We start from the raw sequence: 24,716 nt of genomic DNA, 5'->3' as shown, positions 1-24,716 counted from the left end.
AAAAACAGCTATTACAACAGAAAACAAAGTTCCACATAAATATAAGTTTATTTTTCTACATACTTTTAATTTTTGTCACTCACACACTTTACCCTGTATAGAAATATTGGTGCAAATTTTGGTACTTGGCTTCTTAAACTTAGGGGTATTTTCAGATCTTTTATTTCCTTCTGAGGATAAGTGAAGCAATTAAAAAACTCCCTGATGGTTTCACTCACTGCCTGCTGGGTGGTGTCCTGAGCTGCCCTTAAGCTGTGGGGCTTTCCTTATTCAAAGCCTATTTATCACACTCGGTGTCTGCATAGTACATCTCAAGGCTGAAAAACTAGTGCTTTGAAAGGCACAAAGGCTACAATTTGGGTTGCTTCTTGAATTTTATCCTGTGTGTTTTCTGATGCCCAATAAGGTGTGAGCTCTGTGTGAATGCCTTCCCACAGTTGCTGCACACATATGGTCGCTCCCCAGTATGAGTCCTCTCATGCCTGGTAAGGTGGGAACTCTGACGGAAAGCTTTCCCACAGTGCTGACAGTGGTAGGGCTTAGCTCCAGTGTGAGTCCTCAGGTGTTGAGAGATGGCTGAGCGGTCATTGAAAGTCCTCCCACACTCTGAACACTCAAATGGTCTCTCTCCACTATGAATTCTAAGATGCTGTGTGAGGGAAGAGCTCTGAACAAAGGCTTTCCCACAGGCCATACACATGTAAGGCCGTTCTCCTGTGTGGATCTTCTTATGGACAGAGAAATACCTAGAATTTCGGAACATTTTACCACATTCACTGCATCGGCAAACTTGGCTCCCCTTGTGAATTTTTATAAAGAATATCTGCTGAGCATGCCGGCTGATGGCCTTCGTACAATTATTGGCTCTCCTGAGCTTTCTCACTTCAGAACCCCTATAGCAAGTTTTTATATAGGGACCGTATTTTATGGAATCATTGTTTTCCCTGCCTTTTTCTCTTTCAGAGGTCTTTAGGTGATTTTTTATATAGGGAACATGTTTTTCAGAAGTGCTAAGTTCCCTGACTCTTTCCCCTTTAGAGCCCTTCTGGTGAGCTTTTACATGTCTCAAGGAATTCCTGTTTCCTTGAACTTTACCTTCTTCATAGCCTTTCTGGTGAATTTTTACAGGTAGTGCATGTGTCAAGATAGTATTGTCCCTGCCTCTTCCTGCCCCAGACCCCATCTGGTCATTTTGTACAGATGACATGGAATTGTTACTTCTCCCCACTTTATGCCATTCAGGGCTTTTCTGGTGAATCTTTGTAGGTGTATCAGGTACTATGGCATTGCTATTGTCCCTGAATCTACCCTCTTCAGAGCCAGTGGCTTTCTGGTAAAATTGTGCAGACACAGTAAGTGTAATGGGATCTCTTCTGGCCCCAGCTGTTCCTTGCTCAGAACCCCGTTGGTTTTTTATAGAGTAGCCATGTGTCATGGGATTGCTGTCACCCCTGCCTTGCCACTCCACAGAGTCCTTTTGCTGATTTCTTATGCGTAAACCTCGTGTCATGGAAATGGTGTTCTTCCTGTCTTTCCCCTTTCTAGTCCCCTTCTGCTTAACTTTTACATGCTTTCTAGGAGGAACTTCATCAAGTGAGCCCTGGCTTTTGTGAAGATTAGTTCCCTCCTGAGACTTGGAGCTTTCAGAGAGCTTCTTCTGAGGATGGCTTTTTTCCTGTAGAAGACCCGCTTGATTTGATTCTATGGTGTGTATTTCTTGGACCCTATCTTGTGAGATAATTTCAAAGACAGTGGATTGGATACCATTCCTTGAGAGATCTTTTGGGTTTGGATCATGAATTGGTTTTACCACAGGAATGGGAGAGTCTGGACTTATCGCTCTGTTTTCCAACGTAGGCTCCCACCCTGAAAGAAACCAAGATATACATATTATAGTTATAAGTTCCAGAGTGACAGTATTAAAAAATAAGGTTATATCTTCTCAAACAGTCACTTAGTCTAGGGAGTAACAAGTTGTGAAGCAGCAAAACCCAGAGCTTTCTCATTCCCCAGACAACCCAAACCTGAGGCTGCCTCTGTGCGCTCAAGGCTCCGTACCAATGCAGGGTCACAGTTTCAGATAAAGATCCTGGGCAGAGCAAGAGACTCCTGAGAGCACAGCCAGTTCTGACACTGGGCAGAAGAAAACTGAGAGTTCTGGGGGACCTTGCAGCTTTCTAAATATAGGAATGGCCTTACCCACAGAGACCAAGTTGCCCAAGGTCTCTAGCATCACATCATGATACTCCGTCCTCTGCACTGGACCTAGTAGCCGCCACTCCTCCTGACTGAAGCCCACAGCCACATCCTGGAAAGTCACCGGCTCCTGTAATGTTTTAAAAGTGGGTAGAAGAAAGGCCACTGGGACATTCTACCACACACAGGGACTTCTCTGTTTTGGTGGTTTACTCGGTGACAATAACTTTTTTGATCCCAAAAGAAAGTCACAGGGTATTTCTGCAAATTGAAGTCTGGGTCCCAAGCTGGTAGGCAGAGCTCCTGATTGACAAAGAGCAAGCGCAATAAGCATGCTGCACGGATCATACTAGCATCTGTATTAAGCCTGCATTGTGAGGGCAACTCTAAAGGACCTTCTCCTTCTGGAAACAGCCTTGTCCTGTAGTGTAAAAGCTACGATGAAGACAAATCCTTGCTGCTAATGGACAGGTCTGACCTATGTGTTTCTTATGAGCAGCTAAGAATTCTGAAAGGAAGACTCTTCCATTTCACCACTTTGCCTGGATCTGGGTGGTATTTTGCCCAGATGTATCAGAGACTACCTTAGAAGGAAAAGAACACAGAGCAATGAGTCTGGGACCACTGACTTCCCATTCCCAGGTAGTAACCTTGCCTGAAGCCTCGCCTACATTGCCCAATCACAGACCTGATCCAATATAAACCACTTGTAGGGAAAAGAGCCATATACACACTAATATCACTAATAATGTATACATAATACACCCTAGTGCCATATATACACCTTTATCCTGGCTGACAGGGCTAATCCTATTGCACGCCCATCACCTAGTTCTGACACTGATCTGAGACTATGCTGTTTCATTCCTAATTCCCCAATTAGGTGTCTCCAAAGGACAAGGGCTCACTCACTCTAATAAGAGTACAATGTAGTCCTTATAAACTATCTGTGATTCCTCTGGTTCTTATGTCCCTCAGTCTTGGTTCTCTGACTCCTACTGTTTGCTTTCTCTATACCCAGGTCACAGTGTCAGGAGGATTACTCTTCACACTTGGGTTTTTCAGAATCCCATTTAAGCCCAAGAACTCAGAAAGTTAAAATGAGCTATATTCTGTGAGGCCTTGGCAAGGACCAATGTAGAAGAGACCTCTTAGGGTGATCCCTTAAAGGAAGCTGTGACCAATGAACAAAAGGTTCTTGCTTACCTCAGGTGGTACAGTAACTGGTAAGGTAGCCACATCCTTTCTTTTCTCCTTTAGTTGATCAGTGGCTTCACTAGAGCAGACAAGCTGAGCTGGAGGAAATGCCACATAAAGAGTTAATGAGGTGGTAGTCCTCAGGCAGACAGAACCATCAATAACCTATGCATACCTATGCTCCGATGGTCGATGCTGACCTCTTCACAACGGTAACCAGTTCCCATAAATGAAATGGGCCATTCTGCACTCATTCTGCATTCATTTCTGCACAGACCATCAGAGACTGCTGTGTCTACTATAGAAACCTTTTATTGTCTCCACATTCCAGCATCTGTCTACGACTCTGGCTTCTGAAGCAATGGCCTTTTCCTTAGTGGTAAATTCTGTCTCTAATCTCAAAGCCCTTATCATGCTTGTGTGGCTCTCCTTTTACTGCCCTGGAGAAGAGAAGGAACTTCCCTTGGTCATAGAACATTTTATGTTTCTGGTCATATTAAATATCCCTGGCCAGTACTAACAGCCCTTCCAAGGATTCTTTCAGCTCTAGCCTTCCTCATGTGTCTCCACATGTTCTATGGGCTCTTACCATGCTGATTCTACTCCAGCGAGGGTGGGGACAAAAGACCAGAGAGTATCTTGGAATTCTTCCAGTCAGATTTCCTCCTCCCTGGAGCCACTTTACAGCTTTTCTGGTGTTTGTAAGTACAGTGTATGTGCATGTGTCTTTGGGTGCATGCAGAGGCTAGATGAGGATGTCTGGTGTCCTAATCCATCGCTCTTTACTATGTCCATTTGAGACAGTGTCTCTCACTGAACTTGTAGCCAGGCTGGAGGCCAGGAAACCTGAGTGACCTCCCTGCCTCCACTCACTATAATAGTGTGGTTAGGCATGCATGACCATGCCCAGATTTTTTTTTTTTAATGTAGTTTCTAGGGGGAGTTGAACTCCAGTTAACTGTCATAAACTGCCTCACTCCCCAAATCTGGGTATTAAAGTGAGAATGCTGTGCCACTCCTGGGTGACAGCCCCAGGATCATGATAAATTTCTTACATTGACCTTGAACTCATTTGTAGCTTAGGCAGGCCTTGAACTGGTGACTTGACTTGGCCTCTTGAGTATTTTAGATTATAAGCCTACATCATCAGATCTGGTAAAATATATTAAGGATTCAGAGACCAGAGCTCTGACATAAGCCTCACTGGCTTAAAATCAAGGGGTTTACAGGACTATGTTCTTCTTGGATATAGGGAAGAACTGAATCTTTTTTCAATTTCTACAGGCTATACAAGATTCTTGGCCAGTGTTTCATTGGGACATCCATCCTGCTTCTTTTCTTCACTGTTCTAGTCACAGCAGGTTTCAGTGACAGAAACAACCTCCATAAACTCCACCTGTTATCCTGACTTCTTTACCACTTTAGTACTATCTCATGTGTATTCACTTGTCACATCCCATCTTTTCTGTAGGCCCACAGGTTCAGGAAACTCTTGAGCCCTCCATCAGTTAGGACTTCATTCATACCCCCTTCAAAGAATTAGAAGGCTGGCTATGTGTCAGGGATCCTAACAGGATAAAGGAAAAAAAGCATTGCATCTGTAAGCTTCCACTGAAGCCCATGAAGGTTTTTGTTTGAGAGAACAGGGCTGGATAACAAACACTGGTTTCCATTAATTCTAACCTGGTAATGGGAACATGCTTAGTCACCCCAGCACTCCTCATTCCTTTACAAAGCCTTCACAGAGCTGTTTGTCACCTGAGCCTTCCAGGACACTCACCATCATCCTTAGTCACTGAGGTCATATTCTCCAACAAAGCTACTGCTGCTCTGCAGTCCTCTGGGTGCTGTGACTCTAACCACACCCGAAACTTCTCAGGCAGTGCACTCAGGAACTGTTCAAACACCAGCAACTCTATGATCTGCTTCTTTGAACGTATATTGGGCTGCAGCCACTGGTGACACAGCTTACGAAGCCGGGACACAGCCTTCTGGGGACCAGCTGATTCTTCATACTGGAAATGTCGGAACTTCTGGCGCAAAGCTTCAGTGTCAGTCAAACGCTTGCTTGGCTTAGCTGGTTTGAGGTTACCTGGGTTCAAGTTTTCCCTACTTTCTGGATATAGGGATTGAATCAGGGCATTCCGGGGACCAGCCACATCCTTGTTCAATGTAAGGACCTCAACAACCTTGATCTTCATCAGGGGACTCTCAGCAGGAAAGGAATTCATTCCAGGGTCCAGAGAAGGCCCAGAACATTCTAAAGGTCAAAACCAGAGTAAAAGCCAGGCAATGTGGCACATTTCTATAATCACTGTTCTTGGGAGGCACGGGCAGGAGGGGATCACTCTAAGAATCTAGCCAGATCTACATATTGAGTTATAGGCAACTAGAGTCACAAAGACAGTCTCATCTTAAAACAAAAACAAAACAAAACAAACAAACAAAAAAACCATAAAAACGGGCTGCATATGTAGCTCAGTTGGTAGAGAATTTACATAGTATATCTTCAGAAATTCATTAAAAGCAGTCACTGTGATGAATGCCTGTAATCCCAGCACATAGGAGATAGAGGCGCAAGGGTCAGATGTTCAAGGTGAAGCCTGGCTACATAATATGGTGAAGACCAGCATAAGATATGTGAGACCCAGCTTCATTCACATGCTTTAAGAAACACAAATACTGTTTAATTTAGCACATAAGGGACTAACTCATTCTTATATTAAAAAGTACTATCATCAAGTTACATGCACTGCAGAGAATCTGTATGGTTTTTCTTCCTTTACCCCCTTCTCTTATATTAATTTTTTTAACTTGCCTTTTATTTTGCACATCATTAGTTGTTTGTATTTTGTCTAAAAAAATAAAAATAAAATTCATGCAGAATTTTTTTCCCCCTTTCCCTTTTGGCTTTTCTTTCTTTGCCTAGGGCCTAGCCCTAAGGGATTTCTCAATCACTGAGGTGTATCAACCAGGACCAACACTCTTTTGAGATTGGGCAGCCAACCCTGGGTGGCCTTGAGCTCTGTGTAGCAGAGTACTTTAAACTTCTGATGCTCCTCTTACCTCCTGAGTACAGGGATCACAGGAGCCCATGACCATACTCCAGCCTCTCTTTTGGCTTTGTATTTAAGGACAAGTACTCACTAAATTGCCCACACTGGCCTTGAATCTGCCTTAGCTTTCCAAGTAGCTGGGATTATTGGCCTATAACACCAGGCCTCCCTCTTCCTTTCTTTCTTTCTTTCTTTCTTTCTTTCTTTCTTTCTTTCTTTCTTTCTTTCTTTCTTTCTTTCCTTCTTTCCTTCTTTCCTTCTTTCCTTCTTTCTTCCTCCCTCCCTCCCTCCCTCCCTCCCTCCCTCCCTCTCTCTCTCTCTCTTTCTTTCTTTGTTTCTTCCCTCCTTTCTTTCTTTCTTTTCTTTTCTTTTCAACTCCTTCAGAAGGATGTCTCCCTTCCCCTTCATTACCCACAATGTTTGCTTCAAAGCTCTGTTCACTGGTTTTAGCAATGTATTGCAGGCTTTCCAGTTACCCTAGATTTTAAGTGTGGATGCTAGAGAATGGTATCTATTTAAGAGAATCATAATATACATATTTGAGACAGACAGATGGTACACAAAGGTCCCAGAGAACAAACATATGAAAGAGAAAATGTATTCTTGAACAAAAATCAACAAACCATGAAAATGCACTATTGGACTAGACTTTAGCACAGCAGTTGTTAGCCTGTGAGTCACAACCCCTTTGGTGGTTGAATGACCCTTTCATAGGGGTTCATAACAATAACAAAATTACAGTTATGAAGTAGCAACAGAAATAGTTTATTGTTGAGGGTGACCACAAAACGAGGAACTATATTAAAGGATCACAGTATTAGGAAGGTTGAAAACCACTGGTCTAGTGATTCTGGACTCTTAAACAGATCTATAAATCTGAGCCCTCAGATGTCTCTGTAACACTATCTGCCTCAAGATTTCCCTTACTCTCTCAAAGTTTGGACTCATACTGAAATTCAAGATACACTCTTGTTTCTTGGGGTTTCTTGAGGTATTCATTCACTCTGTGTTACCTTCTTGCTAAGGCCAAGTAATTCAGTCACATTGCTAATAAATTGGAATTTATAAAATAAATTTAAGGCCCCCAAAATTTCACTTTTATTATTCACTACAATCCTTTCTGATTGTGTATTTTTTTCATTCTCAGACAATGTAGCAGTTAAAGCTGATGATTTCCTCAGAGAATACATCCAAAGGGTCCTTGCCCATATGAGTCCTCTGATACAGAATCCAATGAGGACTCCTACTGAGGCCTTCCACATCGTTGTACTCACAGGAATCCCTGTCAGTTTTCTTCAACACTCAGTGGCTTTCTAATAGTAATTACATTCTTAAGGCTATCTGTGGTACAACTGTGATACCAAATGAGAGAGCTACACATGAAAGTGCTTCTATACTATGCACATTCTCATGGCTTTAGAGTTCTCAGATGCTATTATTTAGTGTAAGAAAATTGTATTTTGGGGGTCGGGAGTGCAAGTTCTCTCAAGGTAAAACTAACTTAGGTCAGAAGTTGTTCCTGCTTGAATCATACTTTGAGATTTCTCCCCTTAGAGGAGTTCTCAGATATTGAAAATTTCACAAAAGGTCCCATTCATGTCTTTACAGATTAATATCCTGTTTTAGCTACTTAACAGTTAAGGTGGTCTAAGCTGAGCTGAAACTGGGCTTTCCCACACTAACCATATTTACTGCACACTTTTTTGATATCACCTTCCTACCCCCCAAAGATCTCAGAGAGCAAATTTATAAAAGACGAGAGAAAATGTGTTCTTGAACAAAAATCAACAGTACTGGACTAGGCTCTATCCAAAATACATGATCACTCTAGGTTCTAGACACTCAACAAACTGATAAGGCCCTGAGCCCTCAGAGGTCTGTAGTGAAATTCCTTCATTTTCCACATATATGTATTCTAATACTTCATATGAGTAAATATTTCTTTCATTCTCTACATTTTTGTTCGAGCATATGGATATCCATAAGCTATACAAAGAGTATCTGACTCTCTTTCTCAAACAAAAGAGAAACAGTTTGGGGAGGGAGAGATGGCTCCACAGTTATTGGTACTGTCTTTTTTTCCAGAAATGCTGGGTTCCACTCCTACTACAAATATGATGACTCAAAACCATGTGTACCTCAATCCAAGGGAATTCGATGCCCTTCTTTGGCCTTAGTGGGAGCTGCATGCACACAGTGCACAGAAAAACACAGAGGCAAAACCATACATACACAAAGGAAAAAAATAAGCATTTTTTAGGTTCTCCTGTGATTATGACTTATTCATCTACTATTAATCTCTTTCTCCTTTATTTCTTGACAGGGTCTCACTATGCTATCTTGGTATTCTCGCATTCCTCTGCCTCTCAAGTGCTTTGATTTAAGGAATATGCCACTAGTGTCTGTTATGAATTGCTTCTAATACTTAAGTACAGTTAACTCTCAAGTGTTCCACTTGAGGGATATACATGTGGCTGTGCTTTTTTGAATAGCCACAGAATGACAACTGAATACATGAGCACAATCTAATTTATTTCCCAGATGGCTTTCACAGGAGTTTATTCAACTCAAAGCTTTCTTTTTTTTTTTTTTGGTTCTTTTTTTTTTTTTTTCGGAGCTGGGGAGCGAACCCAGGGCCTTGCGCTTCCTAGGTAAGCGCTCTACCACTGAGCTAAATCCCCAGCCCCTAACTCAAAGCTTTCTTGAGGATGAATGACATTTGTCTCAGAATTTAATCATTTTCTCATTATTACATCACCAACCACATTCCATGCTGTCATTCTTACTGGAGAGGCTTGTAAGCTTAGTTGTGAGACAGAATTTGAACTTTGGATTCAATCGCACTTTTGTGTATTAATAAGAGGCACTACGGGGTTAGGGATTTAGCTCAGTGGTAGAGCGCTTGCCTAGGAAGCGCAAGGCCCTGGGTTCGGTCCCCAGCTCCGGAAAAAAAAGAAAAAAAAAATAAGAGGCACTACACACTATTGTTGGGACACTAGTGAAGATGTGTTATCTCATTTAATAGTAATACATGACATTCTAAAAATCTGTATGCTACCTGGACCTCTTGAAGTACAAACAAACAACTGGCCGAGCAAAGCTTCTTGGATGTGTCTCTGGTCCCTTTTCATCTATGATCCTTTGACAGGATAAGTAGAGACTTGGCACAGTTTAAATCAATCCAATTTTCAAAGTAAACACTATTAAGTAGCTCTTCATATGATTAGTGTAAAGTTTTACCTAACATTATGTAATTATGGAGAGAAAAAGAAAACCACAATTCCACTCCTTAAAATAGTTTATGCCTTTAACACCTTTAAAACAAGTTAATTTCAAAATTTAGGCTAAGTTTTCCTTGCAACGCATGGCCGGGGATGTATGTAGCCCAGTGGCAGAGTGCTTACACAGCACATACAAGGCTGTGGGATGTCTTTAGAACCACAAAGAAGCTTGTAGTAAACATACAGATTATGAACAACAGCCACAAGAAATCCTTTCACGTCTTCCTTCACCCATAGAAATGCTCAGCAGCTTTTTGGTCCAGTTTAGCTAATTACTTACTTAGATCCACTGAGTCTACTTCTGAGTCAAACATACTCCTTAATTTTCCCCAAGCTGCTACGATTTTCTCATGGCAGGTACCATCATTTCAACCCTGGAGACTACTAATGCCTACTTCCTTTCTCCATCTGTGTCCTGCCACAGGTCTTTCTTTACAAACCAAGCAGAACGAGCTGTGAAAATCCAGGTCACACCATTCCTCAACAATGAAAGTTAAACTTCCCCCACAGCTGATGTGGCCAGGTGTCTTCTTCTAGTTTAACCTGCATGTTCTTGTATTTTGGTTTCCTACTCTTAGCCTCAAAAATTTCCTATTTCCATCATATAGGAATGATTTTTCACTCATTAGAAAGCACTAGATGAATATTTATTCATTCAGATGAATGTTGATGTGAAACTAAGCATCATCACCAAAGATGGCAGCAGGTGATCTGACCGGTGAACAGGGACAGAAAGGGGTTCTGCTACTTCCACCAGTGCACAAAGACACAGAGAGAAGCATCCAGTGGCACATGGTGTGCTATACCACACAGCCAAAATATAAATTACAAAAATTGAAGATAGCAAAAACAGGGAAAACTACTATGTCTTTTATGAATATTAACACAAAAATACAACCTTACAGCAAGGCATTTCTTATATTTATGTTACCACTTTAACTGTCTTTGAACAGTTAAAAAAAATCACTATAACCACCTTGGAAGATTCTGCAATGGAAATAGGTATTTTCTTATTTATCATATAGGAATGCTTTTTCACTCATTAGAAAGCACTAGATGAATATTTATTCATTCAGATGAATGCTGATGTGAAACAAAGCAGAATCTCCCATCATGCTCATCAAAACCTATACATTTTCCTATTACGCCGGGCCAGATATCCTGTCTTTAAATTCAGAATCATGTTTTGGATATGATGATAGAACTATTTAATTCTCTAAAGGGGGGTGAACTTAACAACACCCATAGGCTCATATGTTTGAATATTTGATGCCCTGTTGGTGAAACTGGTAGAATTAGAAGTTGTGGCCTTGCTGGATGAGGTGTATCCACTGGGGGTGTTTCTAAAGTTCATGCCAGCCCCAGTTAGCTCTCTCCCTCTGCTTGTGAATCAGACGTATACTCTCGGTACTGCAGTACCATGCTACCCACTATGACGGTTATAGACTAACCCTCTGAAACTGTAAGTAAGCCCCTAATTACATGGACCTACGGGATTTGGAGTTTGCCTTTCTTGAGACAGAACTTGCTTAGGTCCAGTATTTCCTTACTTTCCCTCTTCTAGAATGGAAATATATATTCTGTGCCATTGTATGTTGGAAGAATATAACTTGCTTTTTGCAGTTTAATGGGGTTTCAATTAAAGAGCTTGCTTTGAGTCTCAGAAGAGACTTTGAACTTGTGTGAGTGCAGTGCCCTCAGAGGATAGAACAGGGCATGATGTAACTCCTGAGATTTTAGTTACAGATGGTTCTGAGCTGCCACGTGACTGCTAGGGATCAAACCCCACCCTCTGCAAGCATAGCCAACGATCTAACCACTGAGCAATCTCCCCAGCCCAAAGGCTCGGAACTTTTAAACAGTGTTGAGACTGTGAAAGGTTATAGGGATTTTTTAAAAAAGATTTATTTATTTCATGTATATGAGTACGCTGCTGTCCTTGACACGCAAGACAAGGACATAGGATCTCATTACAGATGGTTGTGAGCCACCATGTGGTTGCTGGGAATTGAACTCATGACCTTTGGAAGAACAGCCAGTGCTCTAAACCATTGAGCCATCTCTCCAGCCTGGTTATAGGGATTTTTAAGTTGGACTGAATGCATTCTGTTTTATGATACTGCCATGGGCTTATGGGGCCAGGAAGTAGATCGTGGTGATTTAAATGAGAATGGCCCTCCAGGCTAATAATATATTTGAATGTTTGGTTCCCAGTTGGTGGGACTGTTTAGAAACGATTAGGTGTTGTCTTGTTGGTGGAGCTGTGTTGTTGGGGTTGCGTTTTGAGGTTTCAAAAGTCCATGCCATTCCCAGTTAACTCCAGCTCTCTAGCTGCTTCCAGCTTGTGAATTAGGAAGTAAGCTCTTAGTTACTGTGTCAGCACCATGCCTGCCTGGTAGTCTCGAGTAGTCCTGGCTCTCCTGGAACTTGCTTTGTACATCAGCTGGCATTAAACTTACAGAGATTCAACTGTTTCTGCTTCCCGAGTGTGTGGGATTAAAGTGTGTGCTACCACTGCCTGGCTAAGATTTTTTTTTTAACTACAGGGGTATGGAAATTTATTAAAGGTCATTAATGTACAATAAAATGTTTAGCATTATGGTATGCACCCAGAAAGGGGAAAAAAAATCAACAAAGCCCAAGAACACAGAAGAGGCTTCTGTACTATGACAAGAGTAATTTAGTCTACAGAAAGATGCTGTTTCCAACAAACAGAAGAGTGAATCTTTATTTATATGGGGCTCAAAGAATTTATGCCCACCATATATAAAGTGAAACCAGATAAATAGGACAGCAGCAAAAAAGGTTAAAAATTCTTGAGTTCACAAAAGTATTCACACAATATGCCTACATGCTTAAAGGAGCCAATGTGGTAGCACACATTTGTAATTCTAGAACTTCTAAGACAGAGGAATCATCAGGAATTCATATCCTTAATCAATTGATAGATTGGAGGCCAGCCTAAAGTACATAAGACCTTATCTCAAAATAAAAAAAAAATCCAAAACAATAAAATCCCCAACACAAACATCATACCACTACCCAAATACCACAACTCCCACCCCTAAATAAAGACTGAAGCTGGAGATGTTAGCTCATGTGGTAGCATGTCTGCTCTGCTTATCATGTGAAAGGCCCTGGGCTTTCACCAGCATCATGACAAAATGACTGCAGATTGGAAAATAACTTATTATAACATGCTACCTGGATTCTCATACTGTTTAGAAGACAGTCTCAGAATAACCAGAAGGTCTATCCCTTTGAGAAACACCCACATGCCTGGCTCTTACCTGGAAGAATATCTTGACGAATTTCTCTCTCCATTGGCCAGCAGTCTTCTGCTTCTTCTAACTGAGATATGACATTTGGCTTGGAAAAGTGATGCTCTGCTCAATTGAAAAGAGACAGGGCTTGGGGGGAGTCTACTTAGAGAAAATGCTGTCCTGCTGCAATGTTCTATCCCTTCCTTCCCCCATGCTGCGACACGATGACTTTAGGGCAGTGATAACTACATATCCATTCCTTTTATTGGATTTCTTGGGTTTCCTTGACAGCGAAGATACCATAAAGTAAAAAGTGAGTTTATTCAACTGAGGGGCATTCTGGGAAAGCTTTTGCTTCCCTGCGAAATTTGACAGTTTAGAAAGAACTGGTCAGGACTATCAACTTCTTTCTGCTTAAACATAGACACAAAGCTTTGAGCTATGAAATAACTAGAAAGAACAGAAGACTTCCTAAGAACCACAAAGAAATCAGTCTTTAATGATACCCCTGAGCTGCTGGACACGGACATCTCATGTTTGACATGCCATAAAAAGTATAGGTAACTGTCACTGCAGTTACAAACATCCCTTATAGGCTCTGCTCAGTATTCAGGGGCTCTGGTGTACATTGCTTGGATGAAACGTCTGAAGTCATACTGAAAAGCTGCCCTTTTCCTCTCTGCCAAGCTGTATACTCCCTTAACACTTCTCCTCTGGTCCCTCTAGCCTAAGTCCAAGCACAAACAGTTCAGAGGTACCAGATATTTGGAGTTGGGGTGGGGGTTGGTAAAGTCAAGACTGGCATTGAACTTCCAATCCTCCTCCACCTCTGAAGTACTCCACCCACCCAAGGCCCAAACAGATCTCTATTAGAGTGGAGGTTGCCTTACCCACTGAAATCATGTTATTGTAGTTCTCCATCATGATTTCCCTGTATAGGCACTTCTGTTGGAGGTCCAGCTGTGCCCACTCTTCCTTGGTAAATGTCAGTGATACATCTTCAAACTTCACAGATTCCTAAAAGCCACAAGATGTAGTTCAGCCATCTTGTTTTCCTCTTCCACAGTGACAGAAAAATAGGAAGGCTGAGCAGAATGACCCAGTTACATTTTACTTATCTGGAGTTCCTTTGTCTGAATCCTTGAGCAAATCGGTCTGACACCAATCAGGGGTCAAATGAGACCTGTGACCTATGAAAACCTGTTCATTTCTCACTAACCAGGGGATAGGACTGTTGGCTCCCACCTACACTTCTTTTCTTGTTTTTGAATTGTCACTTCCTTAAAGTAGCTGCTGAAAACTAAACGAGCCTGTTATCTTCTTACACTTGTCAGTTTCTTCACTAGATTCCCAGCTTAAAAACAAAAAAAGTTGAAAAGGACTGGTGAGATGGCTTAGTGGGTAAAGGTGTTTGCTATCAAGCCTGTGTTTGATTAATCTCCGGGACTCATAAGTTGGAAAGATAGCGATCCAGAAAGGTGTCCTCTGTCCTCTGTCCTCTACAAGCAGGCAGTGGCACACACGTGCATACCCACACACAAATAAACATAATAGACTTTTTTTGTTTTTTGCTTTTTTAATTGAAAAGCCTCAATTTGGCTTGCCAGTTCCCGGTTCAGAAATCGGTTTGTTTCTTCTTTTACTCTAATCACCCTTTTGGGCAGTCTTTCAACTCCTCCCGGAACTCTAGGGTATTTGAGAACAAACGTCTCACCACTAGCCGGCCCCTGAGCCAACTCAAAAGAAAAGCAGGAAAGAAACCTTTACTCACATGGGGCCAGGTTGTTGGAAGCGTGGAAGCCATACTGTCCTCAATGTTCTCTCGCGCGAGTAGGCAGAATGCTGACGAAACTGAAGGTGGAAGGGGGGGCACTAAGAAATGTGCCCAGTGGCTACCCCACCTCTGCCTATATCCCGTCCCTCTGCAGGACATGGCCAGTCCACCCCCACACGGCAAAGTGACAAGTGAGTCCTCTCCCCGACTCCCATAAGCCTACAAGACAGGTTCCCCTCTAACCGACAGGGGACAGCTGATGTCCTCTAATCCAAAATGCGGTTGGTTTTCTTAAATTGTGTTCTTCATCTAGAACACGATGTCTTCCTCAGGATCCTGACCCAGGACTACAGACCTTCTCCCGGGTCCGTAGAAGTGGAGTCACTAACGAAGCCGACACTAGGCTCCAGAAGTTACGAATAAAACATAAGATGGGTGCTGTCCGACGGACTCTCACGAAGCGTTACAAGTGACTGCGAAAGACACAATGGCGCTCGCCCGTCGGTCTTGTCCCGAACTGCGTCAGCTCACTGGTCCGAACTACAACTCCCAGACGCCCCCGCGGAGGTTTAGCGGCAGCAATCAGGCGGCGTCCGTTCTGTTGGTGGGCGAAGCCGTAGTCCGTAGGAGTGTGCTATTGGCTGCTAAAGAATTAGGATGAAGCCTTTGAAGGAGGATACTAAGATGCTGAGCACCTGCCCTTGTGTGGATAGAGACCCAGGCTGGGAAAGAGTCGAACCCTCAAACAGGAGCAAAAGAACTTGGACAAACCGGAAACAGGGGATGAGCAAGGAGGTGGGGCGGAAGTGCTGGTGTTAGGTCTGCTGGGGGACGCTTGCCGCGTAGCAAGATAAGGAGGGCTGACCGAGGGGACAGACGGAACGTACAGCATACCTAGTGTAGAGGGGAGGGATCTGGATGGTGGTTGACTGTGGGTCCGAGGCGAGTTTCCTGAGGGGAAGGAGAAAAGGATGCTATCGTGCTGAATTTTCACTGGTGCTCTTAAAGGGAGAGGAAGAAAGGACTAAACTGTAGAAACAGAAAGTCAATAGGCCTTGGAATAAAAGTTTCTATGAGAGGACAGGCGTTTGCGTCCAGATTTGTAGAGTGGGCAAGGTTGTGTGGTCTTCCAAAGTTTGGGTGGGAATTGTGGAGACCTAGTGGACTTTAAGTATATGGTAGGCTACACTAAATGTCTTCTCCAGTTTTCCCCAACAGAGGAAGGGATGTAGTGAGAATTCTGGAATTTTGGCTTCTTAAAAAAACAAACAAAAACAAAACAAAACAAATAAGAGGGTGCTTTTGTTTTGATCCCAGGTGTAGGGATGTGGGGCTGCTTCGGACTATCTGCAGCAGCTGACCATAATTTGCCTTGTGCTCTAGCAGAATTGTGGTTCTGTCTGCGGCACATTGTTTCTGTGATTGTGTTATATTTGGAATTCTGGGTGGTGGTGTTAAATATCGTTGTTATTCGTGCAAGAATTACAGATATTGGCCACAATGCCCATCTTTCTGTGGTGCTGGTGTTGGAACTCAGAGCTTTGTGGCATATCAGGCAAACACTGATGACTGAGCTAAATTGTTAGTCCTCCTTGGAATTTCTTAACTTTCAGAAGGACCATACCCATTGAATAAGTGATTAGTCCCCCCTTTTTAATAAAAGATTCTTTTAAAAAATTTATTATGTATATATCATACAACTTTCTGCCTGCATGTATGCCTGCAGGCCAGAAGAGAGCACCAGACCTGATTATGGATAGTTGTGAGCCACCATGTGGTTGCTGGGAATTGAACACAGGTCCTCTGGGCAGACAGAGCTCTTAACCTCTGAGCCATCTCTCCAGCCCAATTAGTCCCTTTTTTTAATATTTCAAATTAAATAACCTTAGCTATTCTGCAGGCTATTATTGTGTGACAGAGTTGTGGAAAATAGCCATTGACTGATGGTTTTATTTTAGATGTCAGTGTGCATTTATGTGGCCCATCCAATGGTTCAATAGAGAGCTTTATTATTTTAAGGAGGCAAGTGCTCTTCTCAGTTGGTTCTTATTTTTTTTTAATCTTTATTAACTTGAGTGTTTCTTATTATTTCAATTATTATTCCCCTGCCCGGTTTCCGGGCCAACATCCCCCTATCCCCTCCCCCTTCCCTTCTATATAGGCTTCCCCTCCCCATCCTCCCCCCATTACCACCCTCTCCCCAACAGTCATGTTCACTGGGGGTTCAGTCTTGGCAGGACCAAGGGCTTCCCCTTCCACTGATGCTCTTACTAGGCTATTCATTGCTACCTATGAGGTCAGAGTCCAGGGTCAATCCATGTATAGTCTTTGTGTAGTGGCTTAGTCCCTGGAAGCTCTGGTTGGTTGGTATTATTGTTCATATGGGGTCTTGAGCCCCTTCAAGTTCTTCCAGACCTTTCTCTGATTCCTTCAACGGGGGTCCCGATCTCAGTTCAGTGGATTGCTGTTGGCATTTGCCTATATATTTGCTGTATTCTGGGTGTGTCTCTCAGGAGAGAGCTACATCCGGTTTCTGTCAGCCTGCATTTCTTTGCTTCATCGATCTTCTCTAATTGGGTTGCTGTATATGTATGGGCCACATGTGGGGCAGGCTCTGAATGGGTGTTCCTTCTGCCTCTGTTCTAAACTTTGCCTCCCTATTCCCTGCCAAGGGTTTTCTTGTTCCCCTTTTAAAGAAGGAGTGAAGCATTCACATTTTGGTCATCCTTCTTGAGTTTCATGTGTTCTGTACATCTAGGGTAGTTCAAGCATTTGGGCTAGTAGCCACTTATCAATGATTGCATACCATGGGTGTTTTTCTGTGATTGGGTTACCTCACTCAGGATGATATTTTCCAGTTCCCTCCATTTGTCTATGAATTTCATAGTCATTGTTTTTGATAGCTGAGTAATATTCCATTGTGTAGATGTACCACATTTTATGAATCCATTGCTCTGTTGAAGGGCATCTGGGTTCTTTCCAGCTTCTGGCTATAATAAATAAGGCTGCTATGAACATACTGGAGCATGTGTCTTTGTTATATGTTGGGACATCTTCTGGATATATGCCCAAGAGAGGTATAGATGGGTCCTCAGGTAGTGCAATGTCAAATTTTCTGAGGAACCTCCAGACTGATTTCCAGAGTGGTTGTACCAGTTTGCAGTCCCACCAGCAATGAAGGAGTGTTCCTCTTTCTCCACATCCTCACCAGCATTTGCTGTAACCTGAGTTTTTGATCTTAGCCATTCTCACTGGTGTGAGGTGAAATCTCAGGGTTGTTTTGATTTGCATTTCCCTTATGACTAAAGATGTTGAACATTTCTTTAGGTGTTTCTCAGCCATTCGGCATTCCTCAGCTGTGAATTCTTTGTTTAGCTCTGAACCCCATTTTTTAATAGGGTTATTTGTCTCCCTGCGCTCTAACTTCTTGAGTTCTTTGTATATTTTGGATATAAGGCCTCTGTCTGTTGTAGGATTGGTAAAGATCTTTTCCCAATTTATTGGTTGTCATTTGTGTTCTAACAACAGTGTCCTTTGCCTTACAGAAACTTTGCAGTTTTATGAGATCCCATTTGTCGATTCTTGATCTTAGAGCATGAGCCATTGGTGTTTTGTTCAGGAAATTTTCTCCAGTGCCCATGTGTTCGAGATGCTTCCCCACCTTTTCTTCTATTAGTTTGAGTGTGTCTGGTTTGATGTGGAGGTCCTTGATCCACTTGGACTTAAGTTTTGTACAGGGTGATAAGGATCGATCTGCATTCTTCTACATGCTGACTTCCAGTAGAACTAGCACCATTTGCTGAAAATGCTATCTTTTTTCCATTGGATGGTTTTGGCTCCTTTGTCAAAAATCAAGTGACCATAGGTGTGTGGGTTCATTTCTGGGTCTTCAGTTCTATTCCCCTGGTCTATCTGTCTGTCTCTATACCAATACCATGCAGTTTTTATCACTATTGCTCTGTAATACTGCTTGAGTTCAGGGATAGTGATTCCCCCTGAAGTCCTTTTATTGTTGAGGATAGTTTTAGCTATCCTGGGGTTTTTGTTATTCCAGATGAATTTGAAAATTGTTCTGTCTAACTCTCTGAAGAATTGGATTGGTATTTTAATGGGGATTGCATTGAATCTGTAGATCGCTTTTGGTAAAATGGCCATCTTTCCTATATTAATTCTGCCAATCCATGAGTATGGGAGATCTTTCCATCTTCTGAGGTCTTCTTCAATTTCTTTCTTCAGAGTCTTGAAGTTCTTATCATACAGATCTGTTATTTGCTTGGTTAAAGTCACACTGAGGTATTTTATTTTATTTTGGACTCTTATGAAGGGTGTTGTTCCCCTAATTTCTTTCTTGGCTTGTTTCTCTTTTGTGTAGAGGAAGGCTACTGATTTATTTGAGTTAATTTTATACCCAGCCACTTTGCTGAAGTTGTTTATCAGCTTTAGTGGTTCTCTGGTGGAACTTTTGGGATCACTTAAATATACTATCATATCATCTGCAAATAGTGATATTTTGACTTCTTTTTTTCCAATCTGTATCCCCTTGATCTCCCTTTGTTTTCTGATTGCTCTTGCTAGAACTTCAAGAACTATATTGAATAAGTAGGGAGAGAGTGGGTAGCCTTGTCTAGTCCCTGATTTTAGTGGGATTACTTCAAGTTTCTCTACATTTAGTTTAATGTTAGCCACTGGTTTGCTGTATATGGCTTTTACTATGTTTAGATATGGGCCTTGAATTCCTGTTCTTTCCAGGACTTTTAACATGAAGGGGTCCTGAATTTTGTCAAATGCTTTCTCAGCATCTAATGAAATGATCATGTGGTTTTGTTCTTTCAGTTTGTTTATATAATGGATCACGTTGATGGTTTTCCATATATTAAACCATCCCTGCATGCCTGGGATGAACCCTACTTGATCATGGTGGATGATTGTTTTGATGTGCTCTTGGATTCGGTTTGCCAGAATTTTATTGAGTATTTTTGCGTCGATATTCATAAGGGAAATTGGTCTAAAATTCTCTTTCTTTGTTGGGTCTTTGTGTGGTTTAGGTATAAGAGTAATTGTGGCTTCATAGAAGGAATTCGGTAGTGCTCCATCTGTTTCAATTTTGTGGAATAGTTTGGATAGTATTGGTATGAGGTCTTCTATGAAGGTCTGATAGAATTCTGCACTAAACCTGTGTGGACCTGGGCTCTTTTTGGTTGGGAGACCTTTAATGACTGCTTCTATTTTGTTAGGAGTTATGGGGTTGTTTAACTGGTTTATCTGTTCCTGATTTAACTTCGGTACCTGGTATCTGTCTAGGAAATTGTCCATTTCCTGCAGATTTTCAAGTTTTGTTGAACATAGGCTTTTGTAGTAGGATCTGATGATTTTTTGAATTTCCTCTGAATCTGTATTTATGTCTCCCTTTTCATTTCTGATTTTGTTAATTTGGACACACTCTCTGTGTCCTCTCGTTAGTCTGGCTAAGGGTTTATCTATCTTGTTGATTTTCTCAAAGAACAAACTTTTGGTTCTATTGATTCTTTCTATGGTCCTTTTTGTTTCTACTTAGTTGATTTCAGCTCTGAGTTTGATTATTTCCTGCCTTCTACTCCTCCTGTGTGTATTTGCTCCTTTTTGTTCTAGAGCTTTTAGGTGTGCTGTTAAGCTGCTGATATATGCTCTCTCCTGTTTCTTTGTGCAGGCACTCAGAGCTATGAGTTTTCCTCTTAGCACAGCTTTCATTGTGTCCCATAAGTTTGGGTATGTTGTACCTTCATTCTCATTATATTCTAGGAAGTCTTTAATTTCTTTCTTTATTTCTTCCTTGACCAGGTTATCGTTGAGTAGAGCATTGTTCAACTTCCATGTATATGTGGGCGTTCTTCCCTTATTGTTATTGAAGACCGGCTTTAGCCCATGGTGGTCTGATAAGACGCATGGGATTATTTCTATCTTTCTGTATCTGTTGAGGCCTGTTTTATGACCAATTATATGGTCAATTTTGGAGAAAGTACCATGAGGTGGTGAGAAGGTATATCCTTTTGTTTTAGATAGAATGTTCTATAAATATCTGTCCGTTTGGTTCATGACTACTCTTAATCTGTCTATGTCTGTGTTTAATTTCTGTTTCCATGATCTGTCCCTTGATGAGAGTGGGGTGTTGAAATCTCCTACTATTATTGTGTGAGGTGCAATGTGTGCTTTGAGCTTTAGTAAGGTTTCTTTTATATATGTAGGTGCCCGTGTATTTGGAGCATAGAGATGTAGGATTGAGAGTTCATCTTGGTAGATTTTTCTTTGATGAATATGAAGTGTCCTTCCTTATCTTTTTTGATGACTTTTAGTTGAAAATCGATTTTATTTTATGTTAGAATGGCTACTCCAGCTTGCTTCTTCAGACTATTTGCTTGGAAAGTTGTTTTCCAGCCTTTCGCTCTGAGGTAGTGTCTGTCTTTGTCTCTGCGGTGTGTTTCCTGTAGGCAGCAGAATGCAGTGTCCTCGTTGCATATCCAGTTTGTTAATCTATGTCTTTATATTGGAGGGTTGAGACCATTGATGTTGAGAGGTATTAAGGAATGGTGATTATTGCTTCCTGTTATATATTCATATTTGGATGTGAGATTATGTTTGTGTGCTTTTCTTCTCTTTGTTTTGTTGCCAAGACAATTAGTTTCTTGCCTTTTCCAGGGTGTAGTTTGCCTCCTTATGTTGGGCTTTACCATTCATTATCCTTTGTAGCGCTGGATTTGTAGAAAGATATTGTGTAAATTTGGTTTTGTCATGGAATATCTTGGTTCCTCCATCTATGTTAATTGAGAATTTTGCAGGATACAGTAGCCTGGGCTGGCATTTGTGTTCTCTTAGGGACTATATGACATCAGTCCAGGATCTTCTGGCTTTCCTAGTCTCTAGTGAGAAGTCTGGTGTGATTCTGATAGGTCTGCCTTTATATGTTACTTGACCTTTTTCCCTTACTGCTTTTAATATTCTTTCTTTATTTTGTGTATTTGGTGTTTTGACTATTATGTGACGGGAGGTGTTTCTTTTCTGGTCTAAACTATTTGGAGTTCTGTAGGCTTCTTGTATGTTTATGGGCATCTCTTTCTTTAGGTTAGGGAAGTTTTCTTCTATGATTTTGTTGAAGATATTTATGGTCCTTTGAGCTGGGAGTCTTCACTCTCTTCTATACCTATTATCCTTAGGTTTCATCTTCTCATTGAGTCCTGGATTTCCTGTATGTTTTGGACCAGTAGCTTTTTCCATTTTCCATTTTCTTTGACCATTGTGTCGATGATTTCTATCGAATCTTCTGCTCCTGAGATTCTTTCTTCCATCTTTTATATTCTGTTGGTGATGCTTGTATCTACGGCTCCTTGTCTCTTCCTTTGATTTTCTATATCGAGGGTTGTTTCCCTGTGTCCTTTCTTTATTGCTTCTATTTCCATTTTTAATTTTGATTATGTTTTCCTGGAATTCTTTCAGGGATTTTTGTGATTCCTCTCTATAGGCTTCTACGTGTTTATTTATGTTTTCCTTTGTTTCTCTAAGGAAGTTCTTCATATCTTTTTTGTAGTCCTCTATCATCATGAGTAAATGTGATTTTAAATCTAGACCTTGCTTTTCTGGTGTGTTTGGATATTCAGTGTTTGCTTTGGTGGGAGAATTGGGCTCTGATGATGACATGTAGTCTTGGTTTCTGTTGCTTGGGTTCCTGTGCTTGCCTCTCGCCATCAGATTTTCTCTGGTGTTACCTTTTTCTGCTATTTCTGACAGTGGCTAGACCATCCTATAGGCCTGTGTGTCAGGAGTGTTGTAGACCTGTTTTCCTGTTTTCTTTCAGCCAGTTACGGGAACAGAGTGTTCTGCTTTCGGGCCTGTAGTTTTTCCTGCCTACTGGTCTTCAGTTGTTCCTGTGGGCCTGTTTCCTGAGTCCACCAGGCAGGTCGCTTAGAGCAGAAAAGTTGGTCTTACCTGTGGTCCCATGGCTCAAGTTGCTTATGGGGGACTGCTTTTGAGCTCTCCATGAGGGCGGCAACCAGGAGGGCCTTCACAGCCTTTTCCTGGAGTCCCAGGCACCGGGGTCCCAGATGGCATTAGGTGTTTTCCTCTGGAGTCAGAAATGTGGGCAGAGTGTAGTCTCTTCTGGCTTCCCAGGTGTGTCTGCCCCTCTGAAGGTTTAGCTCTCCCTCCCTCGGGATTTGGGTGCCGAGAACTGTTGATTGGTCCCTCCAGGTCCGGGCGGTGTCTGGACTGGGGGGGAACCTGCCGCTCCAATGCCTTATGATGTCTTTATTGTTAATGGTTGAGTAGTATTCCATTGTGTAAATGAACCACATGTTCTTTATTCATACTTCAGTTGAGGGACAGCTAGATTGATTACAGTTTCTGGCTATTATGAATAAAACTGCTATGAACATAGTTGAGCATGTGTCCTTGTGGGATGGTGGAGCATCTTTTGGGCATATCCCCAGAAATAGTTGGTAAAACTGTGTCTCGAGGTAGAATTATTCCCAAATTTCTGAGAAACTGCCAAATTGATTTACAGAGTGGTTGTACAAGTTTGCACTCTCTCTCCTTTGCTCCACATCCTTGCCAGTAGGTGCTATCACTTGCCTTTTTGATCTTAGCCACTCTGTTGGGTGTGGAGTGGAATCTCAGAGTTGTTTTGACTCTTATTTCCCTGATGAGTAAGGATATTGAACATTTCTTTAAGTGTTTCTTGGTCATGAATTCTGTTGAGAATTCTCTGTTTAGTTCTGTACCCCATTTTTATTTGGGTTATTTGGTTTGTTGTTGCCTAACATCTTGAGGTCTTTATATATTTTGGATATTAGTTCTCTGTCAGATGTCTATGAGTTCAAGGCCGGCCTGATGTGTAGGCTGAGTGTATGTTGTATAGATTGAATTCCAGGACAGCCAAAGATGTTCCACAAAAACAAAACAAAACAAAACAAAACAAAAACCCAAACAAAACAAACAATGACAATGCCAAAAACAAAACAAAAAAAAAAGAAACAAACCCCTGTATCTTAAAAACAAAACAAAATAACAAAAATGCATCTTCCTACTTCAAATGATTTGATTAAGGAAAAAAAAATCTCTCACAGATGTATCCAGCTTCTAGGATTTTAGTTAATTCCAGATTTAGCCAAGTTGACAACCAAGAATAGTTGTTACAATGACATTAGACTCCCACAAGTAATTCAAGATAATCTCTCTGTCTCAAGATATTACGCACACAGTTCCATCTGTGAATTCCCTTTTTGTCGTGCCCACCTCGACCGGCAAGGAAGACACGACACCGTTGGATCCTTCTCTAACAGCCTTCATTGCAGGAACACCTTATTGATGATACGGGGACCCCAAGCAACAAAGGCACTTGCCTTATATACAAAATAGACTGTGGCTGTAAATTTGTCCACTGGGGATTGGTGGAGTATGAAATACCTATTTAGCATGAATATCACCCTGGCCTTGTAGGTGCTGGGGGTATGCCAACACATGCGCTGTAGGTGTTTACCACAAACAACCACCGGATGTCGGCGCCATCTTTAGCCACTCCCTACATCTCCCTCTTTTTTTGTTTTTTTAAAAAATGAACCCATTAGGTGGAGGTAGTGGTCTGAGAGAGGTCAGACATGCCTCACAGAGTGCCCAGCTCGGCCATGGCGAACCACTCTTGCAGTTAGGACTGCACCCCAATGGCTAGAGATGACTTATGTACAACACACCGTCCTGGGCTATACATGTATTTAATATTAGGGGAGAAACAGAGCAAGGGGCATAGGACCAGCCCGAATGTTCAAACAGGGCAAGGCCACCTCTGTCTATGACTGGTCTAGATCTGGGTGTCACGTCAATACATGTCATTGCTCCTGTCTTAGGTCGTTCCTCTCTAAAAACTCGGTCTTACCCGTCACTGGAAATTAACCCTATCGCCACCGGGCTCCTGTCTTAGGTTGGT

At 41.8% G+C, this 24,716-nt stretch overlaps 2 protein-coding genes across 8 annotated transcripts in view; one reads left to right on the top strand and one right to left on the bottom strand.

Annotated features, from left to right (window-relative positions):
* Positions 1-24,716, top strand: part of Zfp329 (zinc finger protein 329) — a 101,524-nt gene that overhangs the window by 37,219 nt on the left and 39,589 nt on the right. The gene's annotated exons all lie outside the window — the stretch shown is intronic.
* Zfp110 (zinc finger protein 110) lies at positions 30-23,761 on the bottom strand. 6 transcript variants are annotated; one of them, XM_006228112.5, is made up of 8 exons: positions 15,011-23,761; positions 14,765-14,844; positions 13,884-14,010; positions 13,021-13,116; positions 5,174-5,653; positions 3,403-3,491; positions 2,200-2,326; positions 30-1,866 (listed from the first exon to the last, which is right to left on the bottom strand). In XM_006228112.5, exons 2-8 carry the CDS (start codon positions 14,795-14,797, stop codon positions 350-352), a joined length of 2,469 nt encoding a protein of 822 aa, XP_006228174.1. In that variant the 5' UTR covers positions 14,798-14,844; positions 15,011-23,761; the 3' UTR covers positions 30-349.

The sequence above is a fragment of the Rattus norvegicus genome, chromosome 1 (genome assembly GCF_036323735.1).
Source record: "Rattus norvegicus strain BN/NHsdMcwi chromosome 1, GRCr8, whole genome shotgun sequence".
Lineage (NCBI taxonomy): Eukaryota > Metazoa > Chordata > Mammalia > Rodentia > Muridae > Rattus > Rattus norvegicus.
This window is presented reverse-complemented; position numbering and strand designations above follow the sequence as displayed.

Bases quoted from the DNA above. Each gene is read 5' to 3' on its own strand.
- Zfp110 (XM_006228111.5), bottom strand. From the start codon at position 14,926: ATGTCCTGCAGAGGGACGGGATATAGGCAGAGGTGGGGTAGCCACTGG. The intron at 5,654-13,020 runs GTAAGAGCCAGG...TTTGACCTTTAG, and splicing joins TCGTCAAGATATTCTTCCAG to AATGTTCTGGGCCTTCTCTG. The intron at 1,867-2,199 runs GTAAGGCCATTC...GGTTTCTTTCAG, and splicing joins GGGCAACTTGGTCTCTGTGG to GGTGGGAGCCTACGTTGGAA.